At 38.3% G+C, this 16,556-nt stretch overlaps 2 protein-coding genes across 4 annotated transcripts in view; one reads left to right on the top strand and one right to left on the bottom strand.

Moving 5' to 3' along the window:
• LOC139935119 (uncharacterized) overlaps nt 1-16,474 on the top strand; it is a 31,666-nt gene extending 15,192 nt beyond the window's left edge. Inside the window, exons 1-10 of one of the 3 annotated variants that reach the window (XM_071929598.1) lie at nt 7,497-7,617; nt 8,378-8,543; nt 8,976-9,035; nt 9,557-9,667; nt 10,711-10,816; nt 11,751-11,814; nt 12,780-12,945; nt 13,474-13,539; nt 14,154-14,264; nt 14,719-16,474. In XM_071929598.1, the coding sequence (XP_071785699.1) occupies nt 8,396-8,543; nt 8,976-9,035; nt 9,557-9,667; nt 10,711-10,816; nt 11,751-11,814; nt 12,780-12,945; nt 13,474-13,539; nt 14,154-14,264; nt 14,719-14,831 (945 nt within the window). In that variant the 5' untranslated portion in view covers nt 7,497-7,617; nt 8,378-8,395 and the 3' untranslated portion in view covers nt 14,832-16,474. Of the gene's footprint in view, nt 1-7,496; nt 7,618-7,739; nt 8,095-8,377; nt 8,544-8,975; nt 9,036-9,556; nt 9,668-10,710; nt 10,817-11,750; nt 11,815-12,779; nt 12,946-13,473; nt 13,540-14,153; nt 14,265-14,718 lie in introns of those variants that run through there. The other 2 variants (XM_071929607.1, XM_071929590.1) reach the window with 2 other exon arrangements.
• Nucleotides 60-7,359, bottom strand: LOC139935083 (MAD2L1-binding protein-like). The gene is made up of 2 exons (XM_071929542.1): nt 7,128-7,359; nt 60-2,995 (listed from the first exon to the last, which is right to left on the bottom strand). Exons 1-2 carry the CDS (start codon nt 7,329-7,331, stop codon nt 2,384-2,386), a joined length of 816 nt encoding a protein of 271 aa, XP_071785643.1. The 5' UTR covers nt 7,332-7,359; the 3' UTR covers nt 60-2,383.
• Nucleotides 16,475-16,556: the final 82 nt, after the last annotated feature.

The raw sequence follows: 16,556 nt of genomic DNA, 5'->3' as shown, positions 1-16,556 counted from the left end.
AATTGAAATGAAACACAAAAGATTAAAATGGAACAATCAATAAAAGAATACTTTCAGTGTCAAAAGAAAAATCTGGTTTATTATTAAAAACTACTGGAATTCTCAAGTCAATATAAAAAAATATACTGTCACACACAAGAATTAGTTGAGGTAGACAACCTCTAAGATAACTATTTTCTTGACATATAAACATAATACATTGATGACAAGTTTATCAACTAAGAATAAAAGCTCCATCAGATTCAGAGAGGTATGCGTACTGAAATGCAATTCAGGTATTAGTTTTGATGATGATCGGCCATAAACGCACTGAGAAGACCAGTCCAATTTGCCTACATCAATTCAGGTTCTTTATAATGGAAGGTGCAGTTCAACAACTTAATATCCTGTTCATCTCAGTTCCCGGTGGAATGTACTTGAAGTCATCATGCCGCCATCTTCGAGGTAAAAAGGAAGGGCCAATCTTCTTTTGATCTCTGGCCTAGGGTGCCCTACTCATGGGATGTGGATTAAGTCTGTTTACAATACATCTTTAATAGATAGTTGTATGTAGTTTTTAGCATATTATTATGAAGTCTTTTGTGCCTGTTTTTGTATAGCAACCAATTCCTAAGTACATTAAGTGCAATTTTATATAATTACTTTTAACTCCCTGAAAATTAATTAAAATTAATTTTCTGGGATTTTCTTCAACACAGTTCTACAACCTTCAACTAGTTGGGCACAGCAAATAATAATTCTCTCTATCTTGGACAAAATATAATAACTAGTGTTCTCTTAAATTCTGCAGTTCTCTCAAGAATCTGTCAACATATAATGAGGTTATACCAACATGATCATCTAACATTGATCATCTGTGTCCTGTTTCTCTATTCATTCATTTCTTTGTACAGATAAACACTATCAACATGCATTAACATTTCGACAAATTAAACACTGCATGACAGCCATTTCTACTCAATATTTACAGGGTCAAGATAAAAAGTCTACAGCAGCTTTTCAATTAAAAACAAAACAAAAACCAAACAAATAATTTACACACAACTACAAGCAAGTTGCTGCAAAGTTTAAAGATGGAATGTTTGAGAGCAAACAAGACATTTTACAACCTTAAGTCTAAGACAGTGGTCTAGTTAGTATATTTAACTTAAGAGCTATGATTTAACAAAAAATTAAGCAGAAAAATAATCCAAATCATGATTGCCTTTCCCTTTCCTTAAATAGCTTTTGCTAACACAACATGGTTCATTGGGTTAAATAGACAAAATATTGTTCGAAAAGCATAAAAAACACTCTTTAGATTCAAAGGTTCAACCACAATTCATCTACATGATGACCATAGTAAACTCTGGGATAGAATCAAAAGGAATGTTGTGCGGAAATTCCATGGTTAAATGTGTGATTATTCAACATACACATCAAAGGAAACTCAAATTTGTTTCACTACAACAATGAATTTTATGGTAACTTTTCTTTTAAAGCGAGGCAGTGCTACACTGTATTGGCAAGTTTTATCACCACTGAATGGGGCAAGGAACATTCTGGAGTATAATTATTTTAGAGGCAGTGTACACTATTGGTAATTACTAAAAATGGCTGTGAGCATAAAAACTTACTTGGCAGTGAGCAATGAAGCTGTTAATAGCATAAAACATTGTGAGAAACGGCTCCCTCTGAAGTGACACAGTTTTTGAGAAAGAAGTAATTTTCCACTAAAAGAATTTGATTTCCAGACCTCAGAATTAGATTTTGAGTTCCGAAATCAACTTCGATGACTAGTTGAGTTCAAATTTTCACAGCTTTGATATTTTGTGCATGTTGAGATCAACCAAGTGAGAAAAATTCAATGGTCTTTGACAATTACTAAAGGTAAAAAAGCAAAACCCCCCTTGTTGCACAAATGTGTGTGCGTTCAGATGCATAATGAAAGGCTTCAGGCCTGGAGTCTTTTACTATTTGAGTGAGATTAGAGATTCGTTTCTCACAATGTTTTATGCTATCAACAGCTCTCTACTGCTCGTTACCAAGTAAGTTTGTATGCTTAGAATTATTTTGAGTAATTACCAATATTGTCCAGTGCCTTAAAGACTCATCTCAAACCTAATTGAAACAGTTCACAAGTTCACTAAGTCAATCTGTTTTTGTTGTTGTAAGAACTGTTGTTGTCGATTGTTGTTGCTTTTCAAAATATTTTTCTACAGATTATACAGTTTTGATTAGATTAGGAGCCACAAATTGGTTACGTAGATAAAAGGATCAATGGCTATATTTCCTTAGGATAACATCTATTAATAAAAGTAGTAAATCTAAGTCTGCTTTTAAGCTTAAAATGGGTTGAGATAAATAAAAAATTATTCCTGAATAAATGTATAAATCTTTGGTTTTACGCCCATATATCACTCTCAGATGTTGTCTTACTGGTGAAAGATTGTAAACCTTTGATCGACATTGGCGCCTGATACCAAATATAATCCTCATTCTCATGAAGGGATAACAGAGATTGTTCCTCAACTTCTCCTCCCTCTACTGTGCAGTCACTTTGACAGCTGTCGTCTTGGTTCGCAGACGCACAGTGTATCTCGTAGCGGTATAGCTGACATCTGGATGGCACCTTGAATGAGATCTTAGGTTTAAACCAGGTTAGACCACTGTCTCGATGGGCGTACACCAGGAGCAACGTGTTCGTGAGGGATAACTGTTTTGCCTCCCAGATGGGAGACTCAGTGATTAAAGCCTGCATGATGATACGCATACAATGCTTGGTCCTTAGATCTGTCAGAGTTGAGTCGTGGACAGATTCCTGGTTTGTGAAGACAATTTCATGCACCTCCTTCGGACTGACGGCCGTGGCGCCAAAAAGAACCAGAACTCGGGGTACAAAGGTCAAGGTGAAGAGAGTGTCGATATTTGAAAGATGTTCCTCGGCTACTGTTATTAGCTGTCCTAGCCGCTTGAATGCCATGCTCGGGATCTGAGGTCTTTGTTTTCCAGTCTCCTAAAAAGTATAAAATAATGGAATTAATTATGATAGAGGAAAATAAAAATGACAACTGGATAACTACCAATTCCACAGCAAAACATTTCTTTATTGTCACAAGACTTATTTAATGTCAGTCTTCAATTTTTGGTTGGTCATATTGCAACAACCAGGACAGAGATGATGATCAGCCAGTTTTAATTGACTATAATAAGGAGCCAGAGTCATGATACTCATATCAACGACTTGATTGATTGCAGTGTAGTGGTTAAATTAAAAAACAAAACAAAAAAACTCTATTTTTTTTTCCAATTATGAGGCTAAAATTAATTGAAAACATGTTTGTATCCTGCCACCACTTTCCATTCAGTTCAGTATGAAAATTGAAATAAATCAGTATCTAATGTACTCAACAAATAAGATATTCCTTTTGATTTTTTATAAATAAATTAGTTAATATTTAATAATAACAAGTTGTGGCACGCAGAATTAACGAGGCTACACTACTACAGAAATCTTTCCAATCAATTTCATTTATGGGGCTAACTGCCATGAATAAGCCTGGAAGCATCATATAGTAACCCAAAATTAGCAATAATTGCAGCAAATCTGGGAAAAAATTGGAAAGAAGCTGATTTCAACTGATAATGGTAGGTATGGGTGTCAGTTACCACCAAAAAAAAGTAAGGACCAATTGGGGTTGGGGAAATCGTTTCCCCGGGGGGTAATTAAAACCCGGGGGTTAATTACCCAAAATTTACCCAAAGTATGTTGTGTTTGGTATCAAATGAAAGGAAATTTAATTTTAAACCAAGTGAGTGATGTTCATTTTGTCATTTTATCATCCTGTGAAAAGTTACACTTGATTTAAGACGTGGCGCTTGCTAACACAGGATCAACAAGGTTATTACACACATTCTAATGTAAAAACCTTAAAACTATTATTTTACAATACTTTGTGTCTATCAAAGTGTACCACACTGTTTGAGGGTTCAAATTAACTTGGTTTAAGACATTTTAAGTGGATACTACTGGTACTGACAAGCCAAACGTGACAGAAAGCTCATTAAAGACCCTTTTTACACACATTTTGGTCAAAACGGCTTGAATGGCAGTTTCCTCTACATCGCTCAGTTATTCAGTGTCTGTAACATCAAAATGTCCGCAGCACACTCTAAATGCAAACACACATGACATGCCAGCTTTTATGCTGCTACATTTCATGGTTTGGTACTGCATCTCCCCTTCCTTGCAGTTGCAGCAAATTGTTGTTAACAGATTTCTGGGGTGATACTCCGAGAAGCATCTTGAGTCCCAATTTATTGTTGGTATCAAACTCCCAGCCTCTTATAAGGGGCTCAAAGAGAGGTTTTGAGATGCTTCAACATCACAACTTGGAGGTGTTCACGGAGGGAGTGTTGTGCTGTTGCATTTGGTGTTGGTGGTACACGATCAGGATCATTTTTTTTCCTTGGCTGCTTGCTTTTGGCAACCTTGCCAGGACGTAATGTGGTCAGTGTATGTCAATGCATTGTCACATAGCTAACTTCGAAGAACGTCCCAGTAGTATCATGAAGGCACCTCCATGGTAGTATGCGGTAGTTAACAGCCAGAGGCAGTGAGGGAAGCTGGAGAGAGAGTTTAAAGTGGATGAAGACATTTTTTGCATGGCTTTTCTAAGAAAATAAATAATTTTGAGGATCTTCAGAGTGTTGCTGGCCAGATCGATTCCCTGAGGGAAGGACCACAGCAGGTACGCCTACAGTTGGAGTGGACCAGACAACCCCTACCCAAGAAAGCACTCCCCTCGTAACCCGACATCTCAACATCGATAGGATAGAGGAAACTGAAGATAAAAGTCAGAAAGATTTAAAGATCTTGACAGTTTTCTCAAAAGCATGTGACACCAGGGACGTCAGTCAAAAATCCCTTACACTGTAAAAAAAGAAGCTAGGGTGCCTGTTTAATCACCGTAAACTTTACTGTGGAGGTTTTGTAAATTTTGCCTTGAAGGGGTAGTTTACAAAACCTCCACAGTAAAATTTACGGTGCTTTACCTGGCAGCACAGGGCGCCAGGTAAAGAACCGTAAATTTTATGTTTTTTTTTTACAGTGTCAGAAGCAAGCTCACAACAGCGACCCAAGATGCCCCAAAGATGCACCCACAGACACACTAGCAGCTCAAGGGCCACCATGCCGGTAAATCAAATGGCCGGTTTACTGAAGGAGTCTCGCATTATCAGCCAGTTCGGTGAATCGGGTCACGATGAAACCTTGTTCCAGCATCTTAAAATTGCTGAGGGTAGAGAGATACATGTTGTTCGTTTAGCCACGCAGAAAAAAAACAAGCAAGCTTAAAGAGTGCAGGAGGTGAGTGCCGTCAAGACCAACCTGCAGAAGCAGCTCCAACAGATTCAAGCTGACTAGCCTGCTCTCAAAGCTTCCACCTTAACCAAAACAGCAAAGAGACCCAAATGCTCCCAAAACACTGCCCTCTCATGAATTGGGCTGTAACGACAAGCCAGTAAATGACCTGATTATGACCACTGCTTCACCTGTGGTAGCTCTAAGCACTTCAGGAGAGGCTGCAAACAGCGACAACGACCCCAGCAGGCAGGAGACGGCAACGTGGCGAACGGAGGGGATGAGTAGCCGTCCTGACATCCAATCAATCTCAAGAAATTCAATGTCTTCAAAACCAACCCAATTAACCAAAACCTCTATAAACTCAAGTGATGTCTCATAGAGTGTTGCCCTCATGGTAATGTCAGCTCAGCAACTACCACAAGGTTCAAAACTGACCAACTTAATTGGCCCGAAGTGCACCACCCGGTGTAATCTAGGAAGAAGACCAACCTAGGCTTTGTGTGATACTGGTGCCCAGGTTTCCCTAGTGTCTACATCATGGCTTATAACCAGAATAATTATGTTCAACCAGTGACTGACTTGCTAGAGAACAGTACTCTGCTGATAATGGCAGCAAATAATTCAACTCTTCCTTATGATGGCTTTGTTGAGATGGAATTTCAGCTTCCAACAGGTTGCCATCGTCCCTGCTGGTTCCAGTGTTGGTAACAAGTGACCCCATCCTCACCCGAATCACGGCTCCTACGTTCTGGAAGAGTTGTTACAAGATTCCGAGTAAACGGTTTTTGATGCTTTGCATGATGTGAAGAATAAGGATGATAGTAGACTTGCAGGTTTAACAACACTTGTTTAGTTTCAAGTTAAATTTCTGTTTATTTGAAACCAAACACAACATACTATCAAAGGTTCCAAAAGCAAGCAGCCAAGGGAAAAATAGATCCTCATCGCCTACCACCAACACCAACAACACTCCTTTCGTGTTCACCTCCAAGTTAGGGTATGGCAGTATCTCAAATCCTCCATACTTGGGCCCCTTGAAAAAGGGGGGATGTGGAGTGTGCTGTGGACATTGCTTCAATGGAGCAGATATTACAGACACCGAAAAATGAGCAATGAAGAGGAACTTTGCTATTCAAGCCGTGGTGGCCCATTAATGCGTTTAGGGTCTTTTAATGAGCTTTCTGTCACGTTTGGCTTGTCAGTACCAGTAGTGTCCACTTAAAATGTTTTGAACCAAGTTCATTTGAACCCTCAAACAGTGTGGTACACTTTGATAGATACAAAGTAATGTAAAATAATAGTTTTAAGGTTTTTACATTAGAATGTGTGTAATGACCTTGTTGATCCTGTGTTAGCAAGCGCCACATCTTAAATCAAGTGTAACTTTTTACAGGATGATAAAATGACAAAATAAACATCACTTACTTGGTTTAAAATTAAATTTCCTTTCATTTGATACCAAACACAACATACTTTGGGTAAATTTTGGGTAATTAACCCCCGGGTTTTAATTACCCCCCGGGGAAACGATTTCCCCAACCCCAATTGGTCCTTACTTTTTTTTGGTGGTAACTGACACCCATACCTACCATTATCAATTAAAATCAGCTTCTTTCCAATTTTTTCCCAGATGAATCCTAATATAGGGATACTAATATTCAACATTTCGACATCGTCATTGTGACTGTGTACAGTCTCCATGGTACAGTAGCATAGTACGTGTAGTGTAGTGATGTTTTTGTTTAATTTTGGTGTACATCTGATCTCCGTATCGTATACTTACGCTAGTTGAGTTTGCGGGCGTAGATTGTCGTTGATACTCGAATTTTAACTGTTCAAAAGCCATTGGAATCTGATTCCTCTGAAACACAAGGTACTTAAACATCTCCTTTATAACATTAGCTTGAACATGAGGTGCGACTCGTCCATTTAAATGAATATTACAACTGGATATGTGTTGCTCTTTTTTGCGGGTAGCGGTAGCCATTTTGGGAATTTTTGTATTTCCCGGGTAAGTGGTGCACAGTACGATCATATTTCAATAAGTTATTCCTCATAGTGAAATGGGTGCAAGACCAGGAAGTGTTTCAACCTCGTGTGCAATTATTGCACGTGCTTTGTAGTGTGAACATGACAGTGGCACAGAGAAGGTGGTTAATTGCGGGAAAAGAAAACACAGTTTTCACCGAGTCCACATTTCTTGCATGGTTCCTTGTTGTTGATCTTCAGAGCTAATTTTGTCAGTCAAGTTCAGAGTTCAAGCAGTGTTAAGTGTAAGTCGTGCGTGTATAATGTGTACTGCATTACCACTGTGCTTTAGGGTTTTATATGTGGGGATGTGTTGGGCATGTTGGGGGATTGGACAGAGTAGGACATGTACACAGGGAGGTAGGACACTGCCACTGCCAGTCTGTCAGTGTGAGTGTCATTTGTTGACACTCAAGCATTCCAGCTTATCCTCAGCACCAGCATTCTTCTACCTAGCATGATGATCTACAGTACATGATCTGCACATGGCAAAGAAAAAAAGAACCTTTTTTGAAATGTTGACATTGATTTCAAAAAAAAGGAATATAGATGACTGGTATTGTCAAAATTTCAAAAACAAGGAATCTAGTAGGTTAGCGCCCCAGCCCAGGTTGGACTCCTCCGTTGCAGGCAACTGACTGACGTCCTACCAGCGCTAGTTAGCGCCCCAGCCAGCAGTCACTCTGGCCCTGGGCTGGGTCTAATTAGTATTAATTGTCCCTGTAAGTATACGTTATAATTATATACTTCTAGGAACTATAATAAGGCTCCCCGTGAGCCTTTTTTTTTATAGGGGTCTCATATTAGGGCCTTTTTAACGCTATACGTTTTTCAAATCAGCGTTGATATTGATGGGTGAAAGTTTTACGACTGTTAGCCAGCCAGAACTGTAGTTTCCTGTGTACTGTACACCTAAAGCTTTCCCCACCTTACTCAATATACATTCATAATGCTTGTATTTCCTTTCTGTTGAGTGAAATTAAAAAATATCAAATATATGTTTAGTATAAAGCTTCAACCACCATGAACAAGATGAAGATCTACTTCTGTGGAAGCATCAGGGGAGGTCGCCAAGATGTAGGTCTCTACTCGAAGATTATTGAGACCCTCGGGAGCTATGGAGAAGTCCTCACTGAACATGTTGGATTTTCTGGAGGTGTCACAAAGAATGGTGTGTGTACTGCTTAATAACCAAGACAAATAACAGCTTACTAAGGACAAGTTTACTACTTATTTCACATTAATTCTTTAGAGGCAGTCTGAATTCTGTGTTTTGGCAGCTGGTACCGCATCGATATATAAATGTACTAAATTTGCATCAGGGATATGGAATATTAATTTTATTTTTACCCGTACACCGATGTGCTAAAATTTTACACTCATTACTATCCCAAGTCCTGTGAACAAAAAATCACAGGCATATTACTCAAGTGGGATTCGAACACCCACTACCCTTGCAAATCTAGAGCAGTGTCTTACCAGTTTGTCTAACTGCCAATTGCTTCATTTGTTTTTCAATCAGCTGTGCATTCAGGAACTATTTAAATTCTATAAATGGATTTATAAGATTGTTGTAACTTTTCAATTGTTTTTTTCCTCACAGAGAACTTGGATGATAAGGGAATTCATGACCGAGATATAGCGTGGCTGAAAGAGTGTGATGGTACGTAGGTCATACCATGGTTTATAGTAGTATTAGTTATAGGAACGACTGGAGAAAAATAACAGATTGAGGTTAATGGATATATAACGCACATCACACAGTACTTGATTGGAACAATCAGCAGGCCTAATACTTCCTGGAGGAAATGAAGGCAGTCTGTTTTAATCAGACTTGGCATTACATGGAGGCCACACAAGTCAGTGTAGTCTTAACTTAGGACTCGTCCTAGGAGTTCATAAAAAAACTTATGGCTAGTCCTAAGTTAGGACAAGTAACTCATCATAACTCCAGATAACACTAGTCTGAACTTTCTGTGAAATCCAATCCCAGGCCGGATGTGTCATATATATGACAAACTGTTTGTTAAACTTGGGATACATTTAGCTTGTGACATATTTGTTACCACTTCCAGTGCTTTGTTCAATTGTCTTTTTTAATCTTCACATACACATATTACAATGTATTGCAAGATTTATAACAGGCAGAATTTGTAACATAATTGTTCTTTTGCTCTATTGCAGCTGTAGTTGCTGAAGTGACCCAACCTTCCATGGGCGTTGGTTATGAGCTTGGCAGAGCTGTCGCCATGGGCAAACAGATCCTCTGTCTCTTTAGGCCTGACACAGACAAATGTAAGTCAGGAAAGTGTTATTATTCCATCTTTGTTGATTCATGATAATAGCTGAATGGAAATTTGACCGGACTCGCCAGTAAGCGTATCACCAGCTTGCACACGATTTTTTTATTTTACCTGCTGCATGCTGCTGGTGCAGGCCCTGACTCATACAGAGGCCATAGCCTCTATGTTGCCAGGGTATTGGCCTTGTTTCCCCTTCAAAAGTTTGTCATAGACTTTAAGCTTTTTCAATGGAAGGGCCCTAATGCAAAATGAAAATGGTTTGCCCTCTTTAAAGGGATGCTGCAGTGAATTAAAATAAAACAGTTAATTTTGCTGTCATTTATTTCTGATATATGTAAAAAAATATATGTGAAATATATATGTGAAAAAACAAAATGTGTTTTGTTTTTTCCCCGACATATCTCACTTGCGTAATTAGCGAATAAGTCATGCCCCACCTTTTGTGGATTGTTACCGCCCCCCTACCATCGACGTCACGTCGGGAATTCAAACATATAGTCGGCAAAAAGAGTCTGGTCCCTAATTACACGCGCCTAGGTACCAGGCCACACAGTACACCATCTCTATATGCACACAGCCAGGGGTCCCGACGGCTCGGGTTCCCGACATGACGTCACATGAAGGCTCCCTTTTAGGAGCGGGGTGGGTTCCCCTAATTTCTTGAAAACCACTTTTAAAATACTTGCGCATTAAATAAAAAATTCGAAAAAATATTTCAGGTTTAAAAAGTCATGTTTAATCGTTTAAATTTAATAAAAAAACCCACTGCAGCCACCCTTTAAGATGAAATTGGTGGCTACAGCTACGGCTAGATTATTGCGTCATGCTTTGATGTATATTACGCCTTTAGCAACACTTTAAACAACAGTTGTAGCCGTAGCTTTAGCCAACCATCGGGATATGATCCTAAGGCAATGTTCAAAATGGGAGCTGTGGCTGTTGCTGATAGTGTCGTTAGGTTACCGTGCCGCCTAAGCCACAGTCGCTGATTGGACACAACTTAAATTTTGAATGCCACCATTTTGTTCCTTTTAGTGATATCTGCACTGGTACAGGGAGCTCACAATAGATCATCAATTGTTGTCAAGCATTACAAAGAAGAGGAATACCCAGGCATCTTGAAGGAGTTTTTTGATAAATTGTAAGTCCTTTTTCTTTTGTTTAGCCTTTTGAGTTTAACTTGCATACCATTTGAATTATTATTTTTTTCTTTAATGAAAAAATTCAATGCTAAGTTTCCTCTGGCAATAAGTTGAGATTTCAATAAGTAAACCATGAATAATGAAAAGAAAAGTACAATTTTCTGCAAGACTCGATCTGACAAAAGACCAATCCATTAAGCTCCGCCCCATTGCGTATTGACCAGTTACAACCAAAAGTCTGACACTCTAAAGTCTGACATGCGTGCGCGTTTACTTAGCGCATGGCAGAGTTGTGCAGAGTGGCATTTGAAAGACTGACGTAATCTTGCTCACATGTGCGCCGTGGGTGGAGCCTAATGGATCTCGGTAATCTTGAGGGATTTGTCCTTTGTCCCCAAACTGATTTTAAAAATGTTTGCTACAAGTTGGGTGTTGCGGCCGAGCAGTCTAGGGCAGTGGACTCCAGTTCTGTAATTTACAGAAAGTGGGTTTGCATCCAAGCCTTGCTTGGGACAGACTTTACTTCACTTGCCATTGCAAAGCTTTTTTTCCTTCCAAATTTGGAAATGTTGTAAACTTCAATAATTTCATAAAAATGTTGTTACTCTTTTGAACAGAAAGTCAACTATTTTAAGTTCTTTTTTTTCCAACATCATTGGATTTTGAACTGAATGGCTGTCGGATGTAAAACTATTTCATTCTGATTATCATTTTTTCACGTCAACTTAAACAAAAATTATTATGCAAACTCTGAAAAATTGGTACAGATATCATTATTTCATATATTATAATCAGATTATAACAATTATTTAGATTATTTAATTTATATTGCGCTCTCTCCAGGACCAGTTGTTCGATGGTGCATTACTTTAAAATTCCAGTAAAAATTACACAAGAACAAAATAACAATATACTAATCTTATCATTGGTCAGATCCATAAAGGATTCAGATGGTGAAGTGGCTACTAAGAAGAGGAAAATGGACGAAAATGAAAAGGTTAGTTGGCTATAGAGTTACTAAATCGTCCTGTCTATGCATCAAGGTCTATGTAATTGCCACAAGCTCATACAGTGAGTCGATGAAACAAGGTCTGTGGATTTGCAACAAGCTCATATAAGTCATTGTGTCTGTGCAACATGGACCTTTTACCTGCCAAAAGCACTTTAATAGCACATACAAGTTGTTGTGTTGGCGCATCAAGGTTTGTGTAATTGCAACAAGCTCATATAATTCATCATTTCAGTGCAACATGGTATTACTGCCACAAGCTGAGATCATTTGTTTGAATACCTGAAAAGAAAAAAGTTCAGATTTTGCAATGGCATTGCCCCATTTCCTTGCTGAAAAAAAAATTGCCTGGCCCTTCCACATGAGACTCCAGGACTAACTGATGAAACAAATGCAGTTCTTAGGTAAACAAAAAGAGTGGCGACGAGGTCTTAAACGGCTTTTTACAACTGGCAGGGTCATGCTCATGCAATCAGTTGGCCATGACATTGCAAGGTTTGATACTGTTTTGCATGAGAAAGAGTCGCTAATCGATTCTCCTTCAATGTTGAAAAATTCGTGTAAGAAAATGCTTTAAAAAACAATTTGTAACATCCTCGGGCTTTTTTTGTGAAAAGTCAAATTCCATGCAATGCTCAACAGTTTTTTGTGTGTGTACGCACGAACTAATTTTTGTTTACATTGAGTACCAGTATGTATTGATGGATTGCGTGTAAAATAGCACCCGCGTAAGCTTGTGTGCCCCAACACTCGTATATTAAACACCTTTCATTATGTCCATGTCTATATATATTACACTTTTAAACATGGCCACATGACCTCCTCTCGACCGATCACAGTGGATAAACTGTCTGGCCCGGGTATTTATGAATTGTTATTAAAACTCTATAGTGTTATACCTGGCAGATTGGTTGATAACAAAAGTCTTGTGTTCTTCGTTTCTCCTCATGCAGAATGCTGAGTCGGCTGAGAGCAAAGAGCGCAAGATCTATTTCTGTGGTAGCATCAGAGGTGGACGCCAAGACGCTGGTATTTACGCAAAGATCATCGCGGAGATAAAACGTGAATATGGCCCGGTGTTGACCGAGGTCGTAGGCTATGAGAACCCTGTTCTTCCTGGTGAGTATGTTCACAAAATTGGCGCAATTCACCCAACTCAGTACCCATGATGAGCAGGGCTCGAATTTGGGGGGAAAATCCACTGAAATCACTGGCCTTTGGGCAGGTGGTCAAGTGTAAAATTTGTACCCTGATGAGATATGTTGGCTGCCCCATTTTTGGATGTCAGATTTCCTGAGTGTTACTGTGCAGTGTGCTTTTTAGGCAACTTCCGCGAGTTTAGACACGCACACAATCTATGTATTTATTTTGACTCTCAAAATGGCGGGCCATTGGCAGACGATAGCTCTGTGTGCCACATTGTAAGGGGTCTATAAACTCTTTCTGCTTGGACGTCACTTTACAGATATTTAATTATTGGTGAGAACGAAAGTGCATTAAATACACCAGCAAGAAAATAAAAATATTGTCTTGTTGCACGTTTTCGTTGATCGGACACCAAGACATAACACGTGCACTATGTTATAGTGTTGAGATTTGAAGCGAGTTTGGGGCCTGATATTTTTTTTGATGGTTTTGTGATTTTAGGGGAAGACAAGATGACTGATGAAAAGATACATGAGGTTGACATGGCATGGCTTCAAGAATCAACGGGTGAGTGGAACTCTTCACTTAAAAACGGATTACATTTCAATTGTGTTCCTCTTCTTGTTTTGCCTAATTTCATCTCCTTGTGTTTGGTCGTTTGATGTGAAGTGAAAAAAGGTTCTGTCGTTTTGTATTGCAAGATCAAGGTCATTAGGGGCAATTCCATGTTATCAACATGGCAATGGCCACGCAAAGAGTGGACTATGAACAACTTTTAAAGGTGAAATTCTTTTTTTTACAGTGAAGTTTTTACAGTGCTGTCCTTGAGCAAGATACTTTACCATAATTGCTTTGTTTTTCAGATTGGACAATAAGCAGTAGGTCCTATTAACTAGGATTGGTCGTGTGCGTCTAACAAAAACCCCAGGACATTTATCTTGGGAGAGTAGGGGTTAACCCTGGTGTTTATGGTTCACATAGCAAGCACCCTGGTTTACAGGTTTCCTCAGGCTTGCAAGCTACAGTAATTAAGTTCACTCATGAGGTATATCTGGTTTCATAACCAGAATATATTTACAATGACCTCAAATTGACCACTCGGTGAATTACTTTAGAATGGGTCAAGAATTTGTAAGAGAATTCCTCCATAATTCAACAAAAGTTTTTCTTACTGATTCTAGAGTTAGTTGCCGAGGTTACACAGGTCTCAACTGGCGTTGGATACGAGATTGGCCGAGCGGTTGAAATGGATAAGAAGATCATGTGTCTATACAGGCCAGACACTGCCCCAAGTGAGTCTAAGGTTTAATTTCATTCAATTTTGAAATTTGAGAAAAGCACAGGTTGTTCATGTTAAAGCAGTGGACATTATTGGTAACTATCAAAGACCAGTGTTCAAACTTATTTGACTCCACAATACATAAAATAACAAACCTGTTCACTGTTTTAGAGCATCAATTTGTGTTCACGTGACATCAGAAGTAATTATTTCACCACTTTTCCAAAAGTAGCATATTTAGGAAAACATTTTATGGGTAGTTGTGCACCATGACCATCTTTATCTTTTATACAATGAAACTAATGTACAAATCTGTAAACATGATTTTCTTTCTTGATTGTTGTGCACACTCTTTAAGGTTTGGTCAATCTAGCTGGCAAGAACAAACTAATCATCATCTATTGTACATGCTTCATATGCAGATATACCAATCATTATTACAAATAATTTCCTCATTGTTTCAACAGGGATCTCTGCCATGATCAGTGGAGCTGAAAACGGATCGTCATTCACCGTCAAGGGGTACAAAGACGAGGAATATTCAGCAATCCTTAAGAAATTCTTCCAACCAAGCCTTTGATAAGGATATAGTTTAACCATTGTATGACTAGATGGAACAAGCGACTCTGAGAATGGTATTCAAGGATAAGGAGAAGAAGAGGAAGACAGAAAGGAGATGGAGAGATGAAATTGCTGCATGAACACAGCAATATGGAGTAGAATGAAAAGTGACACAAGAGAATGGACAATGCAGGAGGAGGGCTTCATCTTATAGAACACAGCCTGATGAAGATAATGATGAATGATCATGGTGATGATGATGATGGTGATGATGATCATGATCATGATGATGATGATGATAAAAACCTATTGTGATTTCTTTATCTCTTTAACCCTTTAGAGACTACATCAGCAAATGCACATAGTGGCCACAAATGGCCGCAAGATTTCAGGGCGTATTTCCACTCAACAAGAGGGTCATACGAAAAGGTATCACATTGAATTGATATATGCCAATGTCCCCATGTTTAACACAGAATAGGCAATTAAAAAACCAAACCATGTGTTTCCGTTTCTTAATAATTTTCCTGGAACATATTTCCTGAAATACTGGGGCGAAAAGTCAACAAGATTAGCAATCTTGGCGTGAGATTAACGGTTTCTAAAGGGTTATGAAATTTTTGTGAATATGAAAAAAAGAGGAAATTTCAGAGTACACAAAGCTACATGTATTCACTATCTGCAGTTTGCTGTGGCATAAACAGAGCAGAGCAGATCAGCTGATGAGCAGAAAGATTGCATGCACAGGGCCATGAATTTAGGAGACTTGAAGATCAAATTGTTTACTGGACTGGAATTTAGTCAGTCCTATCTTAGGACTAGTCCTAAAACTCTAAGATTAGTCTTTGTGAATTCCATCTCTGTACAATTACTGTATTATGTTCACTGCTAGAGACACACAACGCAGGTATTAGGCAATTTTGTTCACCTTGGTGTTCTATGCAATCTGTATTGATTTTTAAAGGCAGTGGACACTTTTGGTAACTACTCAAAATAATTATTAGCATAAAACCTTACTTGGTAATGAGTAATGGGGAGAGGTTGATAGTATAAAACATTGTAACGGCCCCTCTGAAGTAACGTAGTTTTTGAGAAAGAAGTAATTTTCCACAAATTTGATTTCGAGACCTCAAATTTAGAATTTGAGGTCTCGAAATCTAGCATCTGAAAGCACACAACTTCGTGTGACATGGGTGTTTTTACTTTCATTGTTATCTCGCAACTTCGATGACCAATTGAGCTCAAATTTTTCACAGGTTTGTTATTTCATGCATATGTTGAGATACACCAAGTGAGTAGACTGGTCTTTGACAATTACCAATAGTGTCCAGGATCTTTAAAGAGGCACAATGACTTCAGGTTTTTTGCTTCGGGAAATAAAAAAACATTTGTTATGAATTGAATATGGTTGGACAGATATTTTAAAAGCAGAATATATTATATTTTTGAATAAATATTAATATCCACCATTGAAATTGTTTGTTTTTGTGTAATGTTATGACAAAACAAGGTCAGCTATTTTGTGGAAACAAATTCTTGACTCTAAAATAAAGACAAAAATATGCTCGATTTTGTTTTCCCTGTAGCACCAGGTTTTCACGTTTATTAGACAAATAATAACAAACAAAAACACACAGTCTTATTAATCAGCAACAATTTCAATCAAGTTTTCTTTCTCAGTTTTCTTTATAAGTTATCTTAAATACAAATAACAAGGTGCATTATGTTACAGGAACTCTTATTT

Source organism: Asterias amurensis, chromosome 1, assembly GCF_032118995.1.
Source record: "Asterias amurensis chromosome 1, ASM3211899v1".
In the NCBI taxonomy this organism is placed as follows: Eukaryota; Metazoa; Echinodermata; class Asteroidea; order Forcipulatida; family Asteriidae; genus Asterias; species Asterias amurensis.
The sequence above is the reverse complement of the archived record's forward strand: the minus strand, read 5'-3'. Positions and strand labels throughout refer to the sequence as shown.